This window comes from Meles meles, chromosome 5, assembly GCF_922984935.1.
Source record: "Meles meles chromosome 5, mMelMel3.1 paternal haplotype, whole genome shotgun sequence".
In the NCBI taxonomy this organism is placed as follows: domain Eukaryota; kingdom Metazoa; phylum Chordata; class Mammalia; order Carnivora; family Mustelidae; genus Meles; species Meles meles.
Window position 1 is genome coordinate 70446788 of NC_060070.1, and position 15772 is coordinate 70462559.

Consider the following 15772-nt stretch of genomic DNA (forward strand, 5'->3'; position numbering starts at 1 on the left):
GATTCACTTTCAGTTTTTCTTTTTGTCTTTGCTTCACAGTTTCCTTCCTGCTTAAACCAAAGAGCAGGAGTACTTAATATAAAAGTACATTGGGTCAGGAAAACCATGTAAAAGTATTTAATAATGGCTACTTCTGTTTACAGTTCTTTTTTCTTAAATGAACATATTTTAACTTAGATTGTATTCTTTACAAATTATAAGCTATTGTATTATAGTCCGATGGCAGACTGATGAAGTAGAAGGATTATGCCCTTTGAGTTATTTACACCATGATTCAAATTGCCATGACATCGTGTACTGGCCGTGGGACCAAGGACAATTCATATAGTACCACGCTTCCACCTGGTTTTCTTATCTCAGAAAGTGGGAATCATTTTTCCTTTTAAGAGTTTCTATTTACAGGTTACTAACATGCTGGAATCTTTTTGTCAAGATGACTTTGATTGACTCTTTACCTCTTAAAAGAAGAGGAAAGAAAGAGAACGTTTAGGAGTGATCTGATAGGTCTTCAGGAAGCATTAGTTCCCTTTCCTTTTTGACTGCAAATGTTACTTCACAAAGATAATACTGCTAGGAGTAAGTCATGAAAAATCCAAATTCAAAATGTTTGGCTGCTCAAGCATTCACTCAAAGTGCTTTAGACTTTCTTCTCAGTTGTCCTTCCAAGTCTCTTTTATGGTGAACTGTCTGAACATGTGCTTGTTTGGGCTAATTGTGTCTTCCTCTTTGTGCCCCGCCTGTAGGCTCTGGAAGCTGAGAAGCCAAGTGGAATCCATGTGTTTGCTGTTCTCCTCCACGCTCACCTGGCTGGCAGGGGCATCAGGCTCCGTCATTTTCGCAAAGGGGAGGAAATGAGATTACTGGCTTATGATGATGATTTTGACTTCAATTTCCAGGAGTTTCAGTATCTAAGGGAAGAGCAAACAATCTTACCAGTATGAATGTTTTGTTCTTTTTCACTGTATCTTAGAGAAGTCAAGGCATCTATCTACTGCGATTTAGCAAGGTTTCTACCAGTAAAGTGAATTGCTCACCGTATTCACATTCTTGAAGCCACCCACTGTGGGTGTTGCACAACCCAGATGGAATGTGTTTGATCTGATTTCCAAAATCAAAACTCACTTTTCTTACCATTCCCAGGGGCAACTCAAGAGAGAAGAAAAACTTGGGTTCTGAGTACCAAACATTACTCTTTTCTTACTTGACATTCCAGGAAACCTTTGGGTTGCAATTCTGGAAATGCAAAAATAAGAGCGTTTTTTTTTGTTTGTTTGTTTGTTTTTTTTTTGTTTTTTTTTTCTTAAATACCATAGGAGCGTTTGGGGAAGTTTGATTTTGAGTAAAAATAAAGACAAGGATAATTCTTTCACTTTGACACAGGTTTCAGACAGAGCTAATTACCCAGCTTGCAACAATAGTTAGGGTTATGGAAGGGCAGCATGGGAGGACAGTGTGTTGAGATACTGATCGTGGGCCTTTGGAGTAGTGGGCCAAGGAGATGAAATCTAGGGACCAGCACCCAGCCCAAGCTGCCTCTGGTCCATGAATAGCCTGTCCATCTTTCTGAGTGGTGAGCCATAAAAAACCTATTTTCTGTGTATGCAGAATTGTTCAAAAGGTTAGAACAATATTGGAACAATAACTATTACTTTGCTTCACAAGTCTGTTGTGAGGAAATAAAGATGTGACTAAAGACCTTTAAAGAAAAGAATATAAATGAAGAGGGAATCACAATAACTAGTATCTATGACTAACATTTATGTAACTAGTATCTATGACTAACATTTATGAAGTGTTTCGTTTGCACTAAGAACTAAATGCATGTTATGTCATTGAATCTCTTCACAGCTGTGCAAAATCACAGCTATTTTACAAAATTATTGTTTAAATAAATAAATTGTGCCCAGATAATTCTTTTTCTTACCTAAGGTCATACAGCTAGAACATGGTGGAGTCTGGCCTGAGAGAATCTTGTTGGTTTGCTCTTTTATTATACTAGCAGTCTTAGAATTCAGTAGATCAAGGTTCCCCTGGATCAAATTTCTGAATGAGCCAACTCACATAGCAAATAAAACTATTGGCCTACAAATAGATAAATAAAACAGCCTAAAACCCAAATCTGAAAGCTTTTATTTTTATGTTTTAGGGAGATAATCTAATTACCGAGTGTCGTTACAACACAAAAGATAGAGCCCGGATGACTTGGGTAAGAAAATTTTTATTGTTATTAAAATCCATTTGTGGAGAAGGAGGAATAAACTTTGATTTTAGAAGAGAAAAAGGAAAAAGCATTCCCATTTGGAGGCAAAATTCCTGAATGTTTTGAGCATGAAACATTGTTAGAGTGAAATGAGAGTTATTTTAGCATTTTATCAGATTAGTGATTCTATGGCAATATTTGCACTATAGTTTATTGACGCTTTTATGAAAAGCTATCCTAGTCTTCTAGTTTTTCCTCAGCAAATTGTATTAAAGATCTGTGGTCGCAAATGACCATCTGCTTGAGTTCTGACTTAGATGAATCAAGACTTCAAAAGGAAGAATGAATTGTATGACTTTAGGGCTCTGACCCAAAAAGAAATTTGGTTCCAACACATTTACTGAGGAATCCTGACAAACACTCAAAAAGTAGACCATTCATGCCTTATGTAGTCTCTCCCAGGAAATACCTCCTACCAACTCATTTTATGAAGTTAGCATAATCTTAATATTAAAACTTGATAATGACAGTATTCAAGAGGTCCACAACATGCACCTGATGGAAATACCTTTGAGGGAATATTGGCAAACCAAATTCTGTATTATATAAAAATGTAATGTTAGGACCAATTTGGGTTTAGCTAAGGAATGTAAATTGGTTTAAGATAAAAAATATATTAATAATACTATTCTACATTAGGAGATTGAAGGAAAAAGACATATGATCATGTCAATAGGGGTAGGAAAAGCCTTCATAAGATTTAAGACAGTCATAAAAGAAGAACATTTTACAAAACAGGAATAGGAGAGAATTTCCTTAACCAGATAAAGCTTAGCTATGAAAAATCTGTAGCAAATATCAAATTACTTGAATATTAGAAGTATTGGTTTAATATCAGGAGGAAGACAAAGATGTTTATTATCATCATTTCCATTCAATGTTGTACTGGGAAAGGAAAAAAAATATGTCCTACGGTTCAGAGAAGAAGAAGCGAAGAAGCAAAACACATTATTCACAGATATTATAATTTTCTACATTAAAACCCCCTCAAAACTGATATCTAAAATTAACTATATATATATTTTTTCTTAATTTATTTGTTTGACAGAGATCACAAGCAGGCAGAGAAGCAGGCAGAGAGAGGGAGAAGCAGGCTCCCTGCTGAGCAGAGAGCCTGATGCGGGGCGATCTGAGCCAAAGGCAGAGGCTTAACCCACTGAACCACCCAGGTGCCCCCAAATTAACTATATTTTAGTATATAAGAAACTATCTTAAGAAAATGCATTTTAAAATTCTAAGTTCTAAAAAAAATAATAATAATGAAATAAAATAAAATAAAATTCTAAGTTCTATAGAAATAAAATATAACATTAGATATGTTTGATCTCCATGGGGAAAAAATTATAAATCCTTATTTACAAAACTTTATAGTAAACTTAAAGAAATGAAGAGATACTGTGTTCATGAATAGAAGGTCTCCATAAGATAAAGATAATCCTTCTATTCAAATTGGCCTATTAATTTGATATATTTTCAGTAAAAAAAATTCAGAGATTTTATGATTTGAGATTCTCATATCCTAATTAAGAAATCCTTTCCTAGCCATAGCTGTGAAGATTTTCTCTAATTTTTTTCCATATTTCTAAAAATTTTCCAGTTTTAGCTTTTATATGAAGCAAGTAGATTCTGAAATCTACATAGAGGAGCAAAGGGTTAGTAACAGGCAAGACACTACTAGAAAGTAAAAGATGGAGACAATCTACTGGATGTGAAGGCTTATTTTAAAGCTATGGTGAGGGGCACTGGGTGGCTCAATGGATTAGCCACTGCCTTCGGCTCAGGTCATGATCTCGGGGTCCTGGGATCGAGTCCTGCATCGGGCTCTCTGCTCGGCAGGGAGCCTGCTTCTCTCTCTCTCTCACTGCCTGCCTCTCTGTCTACTTGTGATCTCTCTCTGTCAAATAAATAAATAAAATCTTTAAAAAAAATAAGGCTATGTATTTCCCCCTTAGAACCGCCTTTGCTGTATCCCATAGGTTTTGGACCGAGGTGTCTTCATTCTCATTGGTTTCCATGAATTGTTTAAGTTCATCTTTGATCTCCTGGTTGATCCAAGCATTCTGAAGCAAGGTGGTCTTTAGCTTCCAGGTGTTTGAGTTCCTTCTGAACTTTTCCTTGTGATTTAGCTCCAGTTTCAAAGCATTGTGATCAGAGAATATGCAGGGAATAATCTCAGTCTTTTGGTATCGGTTGAGTCCTGCTTTGTGACCCAGTATGTGGTCTATTCTGGAGAAGGTTCCATGTGCACTTGAGAAGAATGAGTATTCTGTTGTTTTAGGGTGGAATGTTCTGTATATGTCTATGAGGTCCATCTGGTCCAATGTTTCATTCAATGCTCTTATTTCTTTATTAATTTTCTGCTTCGATGATCTGTCTATTTCTGAGAGAGGCGTATTAAGATCTCCTACTATTATTGTATTCATATCAATATAACTCTTTATCTTGATTAATAGTTTTCTTATGTAATTTGGTGCTCCCATATTGGGGGCATAGATATTCACAATTGTTAGATCGTCTTGGCGGATAGTCCCTTTAAGAATTATGTAGTGTCCTTCTGTATCTCAGACTACAGTCTTTAGTTTAAAATCTAATTTATCTGATATGAGAATCGCTACCCCGGCCTTCTTTTGAGGCCCATTGGCATGAAAGATGCTTCTCCATCCCTTCACTTTCAGTCTGGTTGTATCCTTAGGTTCAAAATGGGTCTCTTGTAGACAACATATAGATGGGTCCTGTCGTTTTATCCAATCTGCAACCCTGTGTCGTTTTATGGGCGCATTTAGGCCATTCACATTGAGAGTGCAGCCTCCCTCAAAAACATTGAAAAATCCAGAATACACCAGCTGTCTCTACACCTTAAAGAACTGGAGAATCAACAACAAATCAAACCAACTCCACATGCAAGAAGGGAAATAATCAAGATTAGAGCAGAGATCAATGAGGTAGAAACGAGAGATACAGTAGAACGTATCAATGAAACTAGAAGCTGGTTTTTTGAAAGAATCAATAAGATCGATAAACCATTGGCCACACTAATCCAAAAGAAAAGAGAGAAAGCCCAAATTAATAAAATTATGAATGAAAAGGGAGAGATCACAACTAACACCAAGGAAATAGAAACAATCATCAGAAATTATTACCAACAGTTATATGCCAATAAGCTAAGCAACCTAGATGAAATGGATGCATTCCTGGAAAGCTACAAACTCCCAAAATTGAACCAGGAAGAAATTGACAACCTGAATAGACCGATATCTAGTAATGAGATTGAAGCAGTGATCAAAAACCTCCCAAAAAACAAGAGCCCAGGACCTGACGGATTCCCTGGGGAATTCTACCAAACTTTCAAAGAAGAAATAACACCAATTCTCCTGAAGCTGTTCCAAAAAATTGAAGCAGAAGGAAAACTTCCAGACTCTTTTTATGAAGCCAGCATTACCCTGATCCCCAAACCAGGCAAAGACCCTACCAAAAAGGAGAATTTCAGACCAATATCACTGATGAATATGGATGCAAAGATTCTCAACAAGATCCTAGCAAACAGGATCCAGCAGCACATTAAAAAGATTATCCACCATGACCAGGTGGGATTCATCCCTGGGTTGCAAGGTTGGTTCAACATTCGCAAATCAATCAGTGTGATAGAACACATCAATAAGACAAGAGAGAAGAACCACATGGTCCTCTCAATTGATGCAGAAAAAGCATTTGACAAAATCCAGCATCCGTTCCTGATGAAAACGCTTCAGAGTATAGGGATAGAGGGAACATTCCTGAACTTCATAAAATCTATCTATGAAAGACCCACAGCAAATATCATCCTCAATGGGGAAAAGCTTGCAGCCTTCCCGTTGAGATCAGGAACACAACAAGGATGCCCACTCTCACCACTCTTGTTCAACATAGTATTAGAAGTTCTAGCAATGGCAATCAGACAACAAAGAGAAATAAAAGGTATCCAAATTGGCAAGGAAGAAGTCAAACTCTCTCTCTTCGCAGATGACATGATTCTTTATATGGAAAACCCCAAAGACTCCACCCCCAAACTACTAGAACTCATACAGCAATTCAGTAACGTGGCAGGATACAAAGTCAATGTACAGAAATCAGTGGCTTTCTTATACACTAACAATGAAAATACAGAAAGGGAAATTAGAGAATCAATTCCATTTACTATAGCACCAAGAACCATAAGATACCTGGGCATAAACCTAACCAAAGAAGTAAAGGACCTGTACTCGAGGAACTACAGAACACTCATGAAAGAAATTGAAGAAGACACAAAAAGATGGAAGACTGTTCCATGCTCTTGGATTGGAAGAATAAACATTGTTAAAATGTCTATACTGCCTAGAGCAATCTATACTTTTAATGCCATTCCGATCAAAATTCCACCGATATTTTTCAAAGAGCTGGAGCAAATAATCCTAAAATTTGTATGGAGCCAGAAGAGACCCCGAATTGCTAAGGAAATGTTGAAAAAAAAAAAACAAAACTGGCAGCATCACGTTACCCGATTTCAAGCTTTACTACAAAGCTGTGATCACCAAGACAGCGTGGTACTGGCATAAAAACAGACACATAGACCAGTGGAACAGAGTGGAGAGCCCAGATTTGGACCCTCAACTCTATGGTCAAATAATCTTCGACAAAACAGGAAAAAATATTCAATGGAAAAAAGACAGTCTCTTCAATAAATGGTGCTGGGAAAACTGGACAGCGATAGGTAGAAGAATGAAACTCGACCATTCTCTTACACCGTACACAAAGATAAACTCGAAATGGATAAAAGACCTCAACGTGAGACAGGAATCTATCAGAATCCTAGAGGAGAACATAGGCAGTAACCTCTTCGATATCAGCCACAGCAACTTCTTTCAAGATATGTCTCCAAAGGCCAAGGAAACAAAAGCAAAAATGAACTTTTGGGACTTCATCAAGATCAAAAGCTTCTGCACAGCAAAGGAAACAGTCAACAAAACAAAGAGGCAACCCACGGAATGGGAGAAGATATTTGCAAATGACAGCACAGACAAAAGGTTGATATCCAGGATCTATAAAGAACTTCTCAAACTCAACACACACAAAACAGATAATCATATCAAAAAATGGGCAGAAGATATGAACAGACACTTCTCCAACGAAGACATATAAATGGCTATCAGACACATGAAAAAATGTTCATCATCACTAGCCATCAGGGAGATTCAAATTAAAACCACATTGAGATACCACCTGACACCAGTTAGAATGGCCAAAATTAGCAAGACAGGAAACAACGTGTGCTAGAGAGGATGTGGAGAAAGGGGAACCCTCTTACACTGTTGGTGGGAATGCAATTTAGTGCAGCCACTTTGGAGAACAGTGTGGAGATTCATGAAGAAATTAAGAATAGAGCTTCCCTATGACCCTGCAATTGCACTGCTGGGTATTTACCCCAAAGATACAGATGTAGTGAAAAGAAGGGCCATTTGTACCCCAATGTTTATTGCAGCAATGGCTACGGTCGCCAAACTGTGGAAAGAACCAAGATGCCCTTCAACAGATGAATGGATAAGGAAGATGTGGTCCATATACACAATGGAGTATTATGCCTCCATCAGAAAGGACGAATACCCAACTTTTGTAGCAACATGGACGGGACTGGAAGAAATTATGCTGAGCAAAATAAGTCAAGCAGAGAGAGTCAAGTATCATATGGTCTCACTTATTTGTGGAGCATAACAAATAACATGGAGGACATGGGGAGATGGAGAGGAGAGGGAGTTGAGGGAAACTGGAAGGGGAGATGAACCATGAGAGACTATGGACTCTGAAAAACAACCAGAGGGTTATGAAGGGGCGGCGGGGAGGGTGGGAGGTTGAGGAACCAGGTGGTGGGTAATAGGGAGGGCACGTACTGCATGGAGCACTGGGTGTGATGCCAAAACAATGAACACTGTTATGCTGTAAATAAAAAAATAAAAATAAATAAATAAATTTAAAAAAAAATCTTTAAAAAAAAAATAAGGCTATGGTGATAAATACTGTCCTGGGTCCAGAGTTAGAATAGTGGTACATAATAGGAATCCTGGAGACTGACCTACAAACCCCCTGTATGGAAACTTGGTTTAGAACAGACGCAGTATCCATTTAGGTGGGAAAGAATGGACTTTCCACTAAAGAATTCCAGCACAACTGGGTATACAATACACAAACAAGCCAATTCCAGGTATTTAAATTAAACATTTAACTGTGAAAAACAAAATCTTAAAACTATTGGGAGAAAAATATATGAATATATTTTTATGATATTGGGAGTAGTTAAAACGTAAAAAGCACGAACTTTAAAAGACTGATTAATTTAACTACTTGAAATCTTTTGGTTACCAAGAACCACTATTAAATAAGTGAAAAGACAAGTTTTAAACTGAAAAAAAAGTATTACATAGATTAATAAAACATTAGCATCCAGTATATAAAGAAAATTTCATATATCAGCAATGTAAGACAAATAGATCATAGAAAAAAAAACAGTAGATAGAAACCATTTCACAGAAATAAAGGCCCAAATAGACAATAAACACAGGAAAGGATGCTCAATCTCATTTGAAATCAGGATCGTGCACATATAAACCAGAATGAGATATTTTATACCCATCAGGTTGGCAATATTTAAAATTACAATTCCAATGTTCTAAAACTGGAGTCCTTGCACATAGCTAAATGTAAATTTATAAAACCACCGTGGGGAAAAGCATGACATCATCCGGCAAAGCTCTAGATTCACAGATGCTCTCCAGTTCCATTCCTCTGTGGATTTCACCTTAAGGTTCTTTTTGCAGGAAGTGTTCCTGGAGAGAAATAATAAAATATTTGTGGTAGCGTGTGACAACACAGGAACACAAAGCTGGAAACAACCCAACTGTTTATCAAAAAAAAAAAAAAAAGACAAATAAATACAATATAATATGTCCATAGAATATATTTACACTGTATATTTGTGAAAATTAATGAGTGAAAGCCATGCATGTTAACATGAATGTATCAGAAGAATAAAAAGGACAAGTTAAGCAGATGCTAGAGAGTACCTGAAGTTGTAGAACGTACAAAATGTAAGTGGATGTAGGGATGCCTATATATGTCAGTAAATGGAAAGTGAAGGGTTTGAAAGGCAATAGAATGACTAAGCAAGTGGTGAGATAATCCTCATCTTCAGTTAGGGTGGGGAAGAGGAGAATTAAAAATGAGCACAGAGGGTGCAGTCAGTCCACAGGTGTTGGCTTTGTTTTGTGCCTTATATGTGATTTTGTTTGCATGAAATATTTTACTACAGACATCATACATTATTATTTTAGTGGATATTTTGGTGGCCTCTTCAAAGCCAGCAGAGCTAAACTGAAAGTATCTGATGATAACTCACAACCATGTCATTCACTGGGCATTGCCTTTAGTATCAGGAAATGCCCCACCTGAAGTCATGCTCCCCACAGTGGGGCAGCCAGCAGTAGTGACTGGTTCATGGGAGGATACAAATGCCAGGCTCCCTTCCTACAATTTAGTACCACTTTGAATAGCCATCCCAGCTGAAGGATAAATTAAATATGATTTTTAATGAAGCATCACTTGTAACATCATTTGTAGATCAGCTTCTCCCTTTGCCTAATCCTGCAAAACATGTGTTTTGCAATTTGTAAAATCATTGCATTTTAGCTACTGCATTAATTTAGAACTATGAACAGTATTGCCAAGTTTTCCACCTTCACTTTTTGAAGAGCAGATGATTTGCTGGATGCAGAATTCTTGGTTAATTTACTTTTCCCTGCAGCCCATGAATCTGTAATCCCAGTATCTCTTTGTTACTTCCATCACTTATGATGAAATGTCGGCTGTCATTCATATCATTGGTCCCCTGCATGTGATGTGTCATTTTTTTCTTGTTGCTTTCAAGATTTTCTCTTTGTCTTTGGCTTTCAGCTATATGACTATGATGTGTCTAGGTATGGCTCTCTTCAAATTTATCTTTGGTATTTGTTGAGCTTCTTGGGTCTATAAATGTTTTTCACTGAATTTGCAAAGATTTCAGCCATTATTTTTTCAAGTATTTTTTTCCTACCCTTTGCTCTCTTCCTTCTCCCTCTGGAAATCTAATTACATATCTGTTGGAACATTTAATATCGTATTTTGAAGTATTTTCTGGAATATTTTCACTTTTTTTAGGTTTTTGTTTTGTTTTGTTTTGTTTTTCTTTTCTTTCTCTGTTCTTTGATTGGAAAATTTCTATTGTTCTATCTTCAAGGTCACCGATTCTTCTGCCATCTCAGATCTGTTGTTAAACTCATCCTGAGAATTTTTTATTCAATGATGGTAATGTCTAACCTTAGAATTTCTATTTTCTTCTTTCTTATGTTTTCCTTTCTCTGGTGTCATTCTCTATTTGTTTACTCATTTTTGATGTATTTGCCTTTAATTACTTGAGCATCTTTAACTTTTTAAACATATTTTTATCTGTTTTTAAGTTTTTGCTAAATGCAGCATCTGTAGCTTCTCACAATCAGTTTCTGCTGATAATAACTTTATTATTTTCAGAGTGAAGATCATAGTTTCCTATTTCTTTTTATGTTTAATAACTTTTGGTTGAAAATTTGACCCTGTAACATGTAACAGTTCTAGATTGTGTTCTCCTGAGGAGCTTTAATCTTTTTACTTTAAATAGCTAATTTGCTACCTTGATTCAAAATTTGAAATCTATCTTCTCTGTGGTATGTGTCTTCTTATGTTTATACATGACAATAAGATTATAGAAAATTCAGTGCAGCCAAGGAAAGATTCCATTGACCTGACTGATTGGTATCATGATAACCAAACATCCCCATAATCCTTTCAAATGTTCACTGTGGCGAATAGTTTTCATCAAATGAACAAAACTTGAAAGAGATTATTAGGTTGTTTAAAAAAAAACTTTTAAAGAGATGGACATCATTCTATTAATTTTTCAATGTGTCTCTACCTCTTTAAAAATCAAATTGTCACTCAGATTATTATTGCTTAGTTTCAGACTTATTACATTTCAATATTGGAGGGAATTATATGACATTGGTGGCTGTGTGTTCTAAGTGTCAGAGTTGGTGGAACATATACTTCTCTAAATAAAATATCTCCATTTTCAGGGAGGATTAAGCACCAGGAATGAAATGTGTCTCTCATACCTTCTTTATTATCCAAGAATTAATCTTACTCGGTGTGCAAGTATTCCAGACATTATGGAACAACTTCAGTTCATTGGTGTTAAGGAGATCTACAGGCCAGTCACGTAAGTACCAAATGGATTTCATAGTGGGGTAGTATACCTCAGAGAAGGATGGGATTCATTTTCGTATTGGATTTATCACCACGTTATGGAATTCTTTTAAGTCTTATTCTCTTTGCTTATTTTTAGCTGGGGTGAGAGGTCAGCTTCTTGCTTGGTATGTCCAGGGTCCCTGAGACTCCCACCAGGCTCGGTGATTTTTCTAAGAGGACCTAAAGGAGTCAGGTTATTATTGTACTCATGGCTAATATTTATTGCAGAGAAAGAATACAAAGCAAAATTAACAAAAGGAAAAGGCACATGGACCAAGTCTAGAGAAAACACAAAGCAAGTGTCTAAGAGACCTCTTTTGAGGAATCACATGGAATGTACTTAATGCTACTAGCATCGAAGGATGACAACATGCATGAAGGGTTGTTAATGAGAGATTCTCATTAGAGACTCAGTTCCCAGAGTTTTTATTGAGGGCTGGTTACATAGGTGTCCTCTGCCTAGTAAGTACTAAAATCTAGACTCCTAGGAGGAAAGCGGATGTTCAACATAAATTGCATTGTTTGTACAAATAGTCAAGGCCCAATGAGTCACTCTTCATTTAGAGAAAGTTTTATATCAGAATAAGAAATTGTTTACTACTTAGGTTTGCTGATGCCAGCCAAAGGCCAGTCTTCCAAACAGGCATTTCTAAGGAAGGAATTCTCAGGCCTGCTACATTCACTCACTCTGCACAATCGCACATCATAGAAACTACTTAAGATAAAATAATCAACAAGACCTATATTATTTCTGCCCTCTTGGGATTATATTCTGGAGTGGGAGAGGAGCAATAAACAGTATAAATATAAAATTTCCGGTATTAGTAAATGTTATGAAAATCATTGCAACAGTGAAGAAAGTGTGTACTGTTGTCAGTTGGGTGGTAAACTCTTCTCTGAGAAGGTGTCTTGGTCTGTCCAGGCTGCTGCCACATAATACCAAAGACAGAGTAACTGATAAACAACAGAAATTTATTGCTCACAGTTCTGGAGGCTGGAAAGTCCAAGATCAAGGTGCCAGCAGATTCAGTGTCTGGTGAGAACTCACTTGCTCACAGATGCCCATCTTCTAACTGTAAACTCATGGAGCAAAGTGGGGGAGGGAGCTTTCTCAAGCTGCTTTTATGAGGGTGCTAATCCCATGAGGGGATAAGACCCTAGCTCCTAATACCATCACCTGAGTGTTAAGATTTCGACATATGAATTTGGGGCACAAACATTTGATCCATGGCAGGAGGTGATATTTGAGTTGAGACCTAAGTGATGAGAAGCCAGCCATGGAACGATATAAGGTATACTCTTTCCAAAAAGCCAGTGTAATGACCTTGGGGTGGGTATGAAGGTAGCATGTTCAAAGAACAGCAAGAAGGTGAGTTTGGCTGGAACAGAGTGAAATATGGTAGAGAGTAAGTGAGGAGGTCTGACAGCAGAAGGGATGTTATAGGCGACATAAGGTCACATGGGACTTTATAAGTGACATAAAGACTTTGGGTCCTAAGTGCAAAGAAGCCATTGTAGGATAGAAACAAGGTTGATTGGGCTACTGAATTGATAAAGGATTCTAGGAGGACCAGACTGGGAAAATAAATACCAACCAGGAGACTGTTGTGATGGCGAGGTTGAGTTGTGTTGTGTTGTGTTGTGAGGTGAATGCGCCTGGGACCAAAGGGGGTGGCAGTCGAGCTAATGAGAAACAGTTACAAGAAGGTTACCTTCTCATGGTGGCACACACTGGACTCGTTGGTTGATGGCATCTCAGAGAGGTGATAAGGGAAAAAGAAGAGGAAAGAGAAAATAGTGATGTATGTGCTATGGGGAAACATATTTGAAGAAGAAATGGAAAGTTCTGGCTTTGGATATATTAAGGTCAATGTAGAAAAAAAGGATTTTATTCATTCTTAGCAATACCACAAAGTAGAATGAGGGTGGCTGGTGGAAATTTTTGAGCATAGATTTTGTTTTAATATAAGGAAGAGTTTTCTAATGAAAGAGACTGATATAATTAGGTGAAAGGTACACATAGATTTTCAAGGGGATATGTTTAAGGAGAGGATTAAAAACACATCATGAGAGGGGCGCCTGGGTGGCTCAGTGGATTAAGCGCTGCCTTTGGCTCAGGTCATGATCTCAGGGTCCTGGGATTGAGCCCCGCAGGTCATGATCTCAGGGTCCTGGGATTGAGCCCCGCATCGGGCTCTCTGCTCAGCAGGGAGCCTGCTTCCTCCTCTCTCTCTGCCTGCCTCTCTGCCTACTTGTGATCTCTCTCTGTGTCAAATAAATAAATAAAATCTTAAAAAAAGAAAAAAACACATCATGAGAATGTGGTCAAATGCATTCACTGAAGTAGCATGTAATTATGATCTACTTTTTATTCCAAATTATTATAGAGATTGTAAATGATGAACTAAGAGCTCTCATCTTTTTAAGTTGCACTATCTGTAAATATGTTCTAGTAAGTTCCTCCTCAAACAATCCGATGACCACCAGAACAGAAGTCTGTATCTACTAAAATTCAAATGAAAAATGCTTATGTAAATTCGGTTGTAGTTCATAAAGTATTTCTATATGTATAATTTTAATTAATTTGTTTTCACACAATTCCAATTGGTAGAGTAGGACTTGCAATCCCAATTTTGTAGAAGAGGAAATGGAAACTGAGGGATTCAAGACTATTTCACGTCAGAGGGTGTATAATCAATGTAGGAGATAATGTTTGTTGTGTCTCTGATAGAGAGGGAGATAGATAACTGCCTTTTTATTCAAAATAAATAATTACATATGCGAAAAAATAAAATGGTAATGACTATCAAAACAGTATATAAAATGTCATTCTAAAAACACTAGGATCTAGTCTTGTTTTTATTTTTTTTTTTAAAGGTTTCATTTATTTATTTGAGACAGAGCACAAGCAGGGGGCAGGGACTGAGGGAGAGGGAAAATCAGACTCCCCGCTGAGCAGGGACCACCCCCCCAACACAGGGCTCAATCCCAGGACCCCAAGATCATAACCTGAGCTGAAAGCAGATGCTTAACCCACTGTGCCACACAGGTGTCCCTATAGTCTTGTTTTTAAAATATCAATATTGTTCCTAATAAGACTTAGTAGATTTTTTCCCCTTTAGAATTTTTTTTTATATATTGACTAGAAACTTTTCCCTTTAAAGGGTTAATCTGAGAGCATGTTGAAAACAAATGGACATTCAAAGCTCTTTGTTTCATAAACTGATGATTCAAAATGCATTCTATGGCCCAATTATTTTCTTTTGTGTTCAATCTGTGTAAGTCCTCTGAAAATGCTCCACTCCCGAGTTCTAAGGAGCTCTGCTAGAGTCTGCACCTTTGGTCTCACCCAGGAAATACTGAAGTTGGGTTTTAAGAATTGCTTCCCAGAACTAGGCCAGTTTTGAGACATCACTGCCCACATAAAACCACTTAACTACATGGTCTAAATTTATTTATTCTTCAAAAGTACGAGTGAAAAGGAGCGTCTGTTGTTAAGTTCATGTTTAGGCTTTATTTATTTATTTTTGGGGGGGTAAAGATTATTTATTTGTTTATTTATTTGACAGACAGAGATCACAAGTAGGTAGAGAGGCAGGCAGAGAGAGAGGAGGAAGCAAGCTCCCTGCTGAGCAAAGAGCCAGATGCGGGGCTTGATTCCAGGACCCTGAGATCACGACCCGAGCCAAAGGCAGAGGCTTTAACCCACTGAGCCACCCAAGTGCCCCCATGTTTAGGCTTTAAATCAGACTTTCAAGTGAGTTCATCGCACTGGCATAGATGCTATTAAAAGCCAGACTAACAAGGGACTGGCTAAAAGACCAGAAAGAGAAATGGCTTGGGTGATTTTTTTTTTTTTTCCTGTTTTACTGAAAAGAATATTGTGAATTTGGTTTCAGGAGACCATATTCAAGGGGAGTATCCTATAATGTATAACCCCTACTACCCTATTCCATGCCTTTCATGTAATGATTAGTTAGGTGCACTGTCTTGTTTTAAACATTCTGTAACAATCCTAGGATTAGAGGACGAGCTGGTAGAAAAGTAGAAATAACTACATCCTGTCTCAGATCTGCTGTTGAAGGGCCTGTGATTTCCCTCTGCCTCCCACAGATCTGGCACGGCTTAAGGAAAAGCGGAAAGACTCCTAAAAGATCAGATAACAGACTAGATCACATGTTTAGATAAATT

At 37.4% G+C, this 15772-nt stretch overlaps 1 protein-coding gene across 1 annotated transcript in view; it reads left to right on the forward strand.

The window, feature by feature from the left end:
* Window positions 1-15772, forward strand: part of MOXD1 (monooxygenase DBH like 1) — a 95521-nt gene that overhangs the window by 71250 nt on the left and 8499 nt on the right. The window contains exons 8-10 of the mRNA XM_046005909.1: window positions 744-935; window positions 2147-2206; window positions 11410-11552. Coding sequence (XP_045861865.1) covers window positions 744-935; window positions 2147-2206; window positions 11410-11552 — 395 coding nt within the window. The remainder of the gene's footprint in view (window positions 1-743; window positions 936-2146; window positions 2207-11409; window positions 11553-15772) is intronic.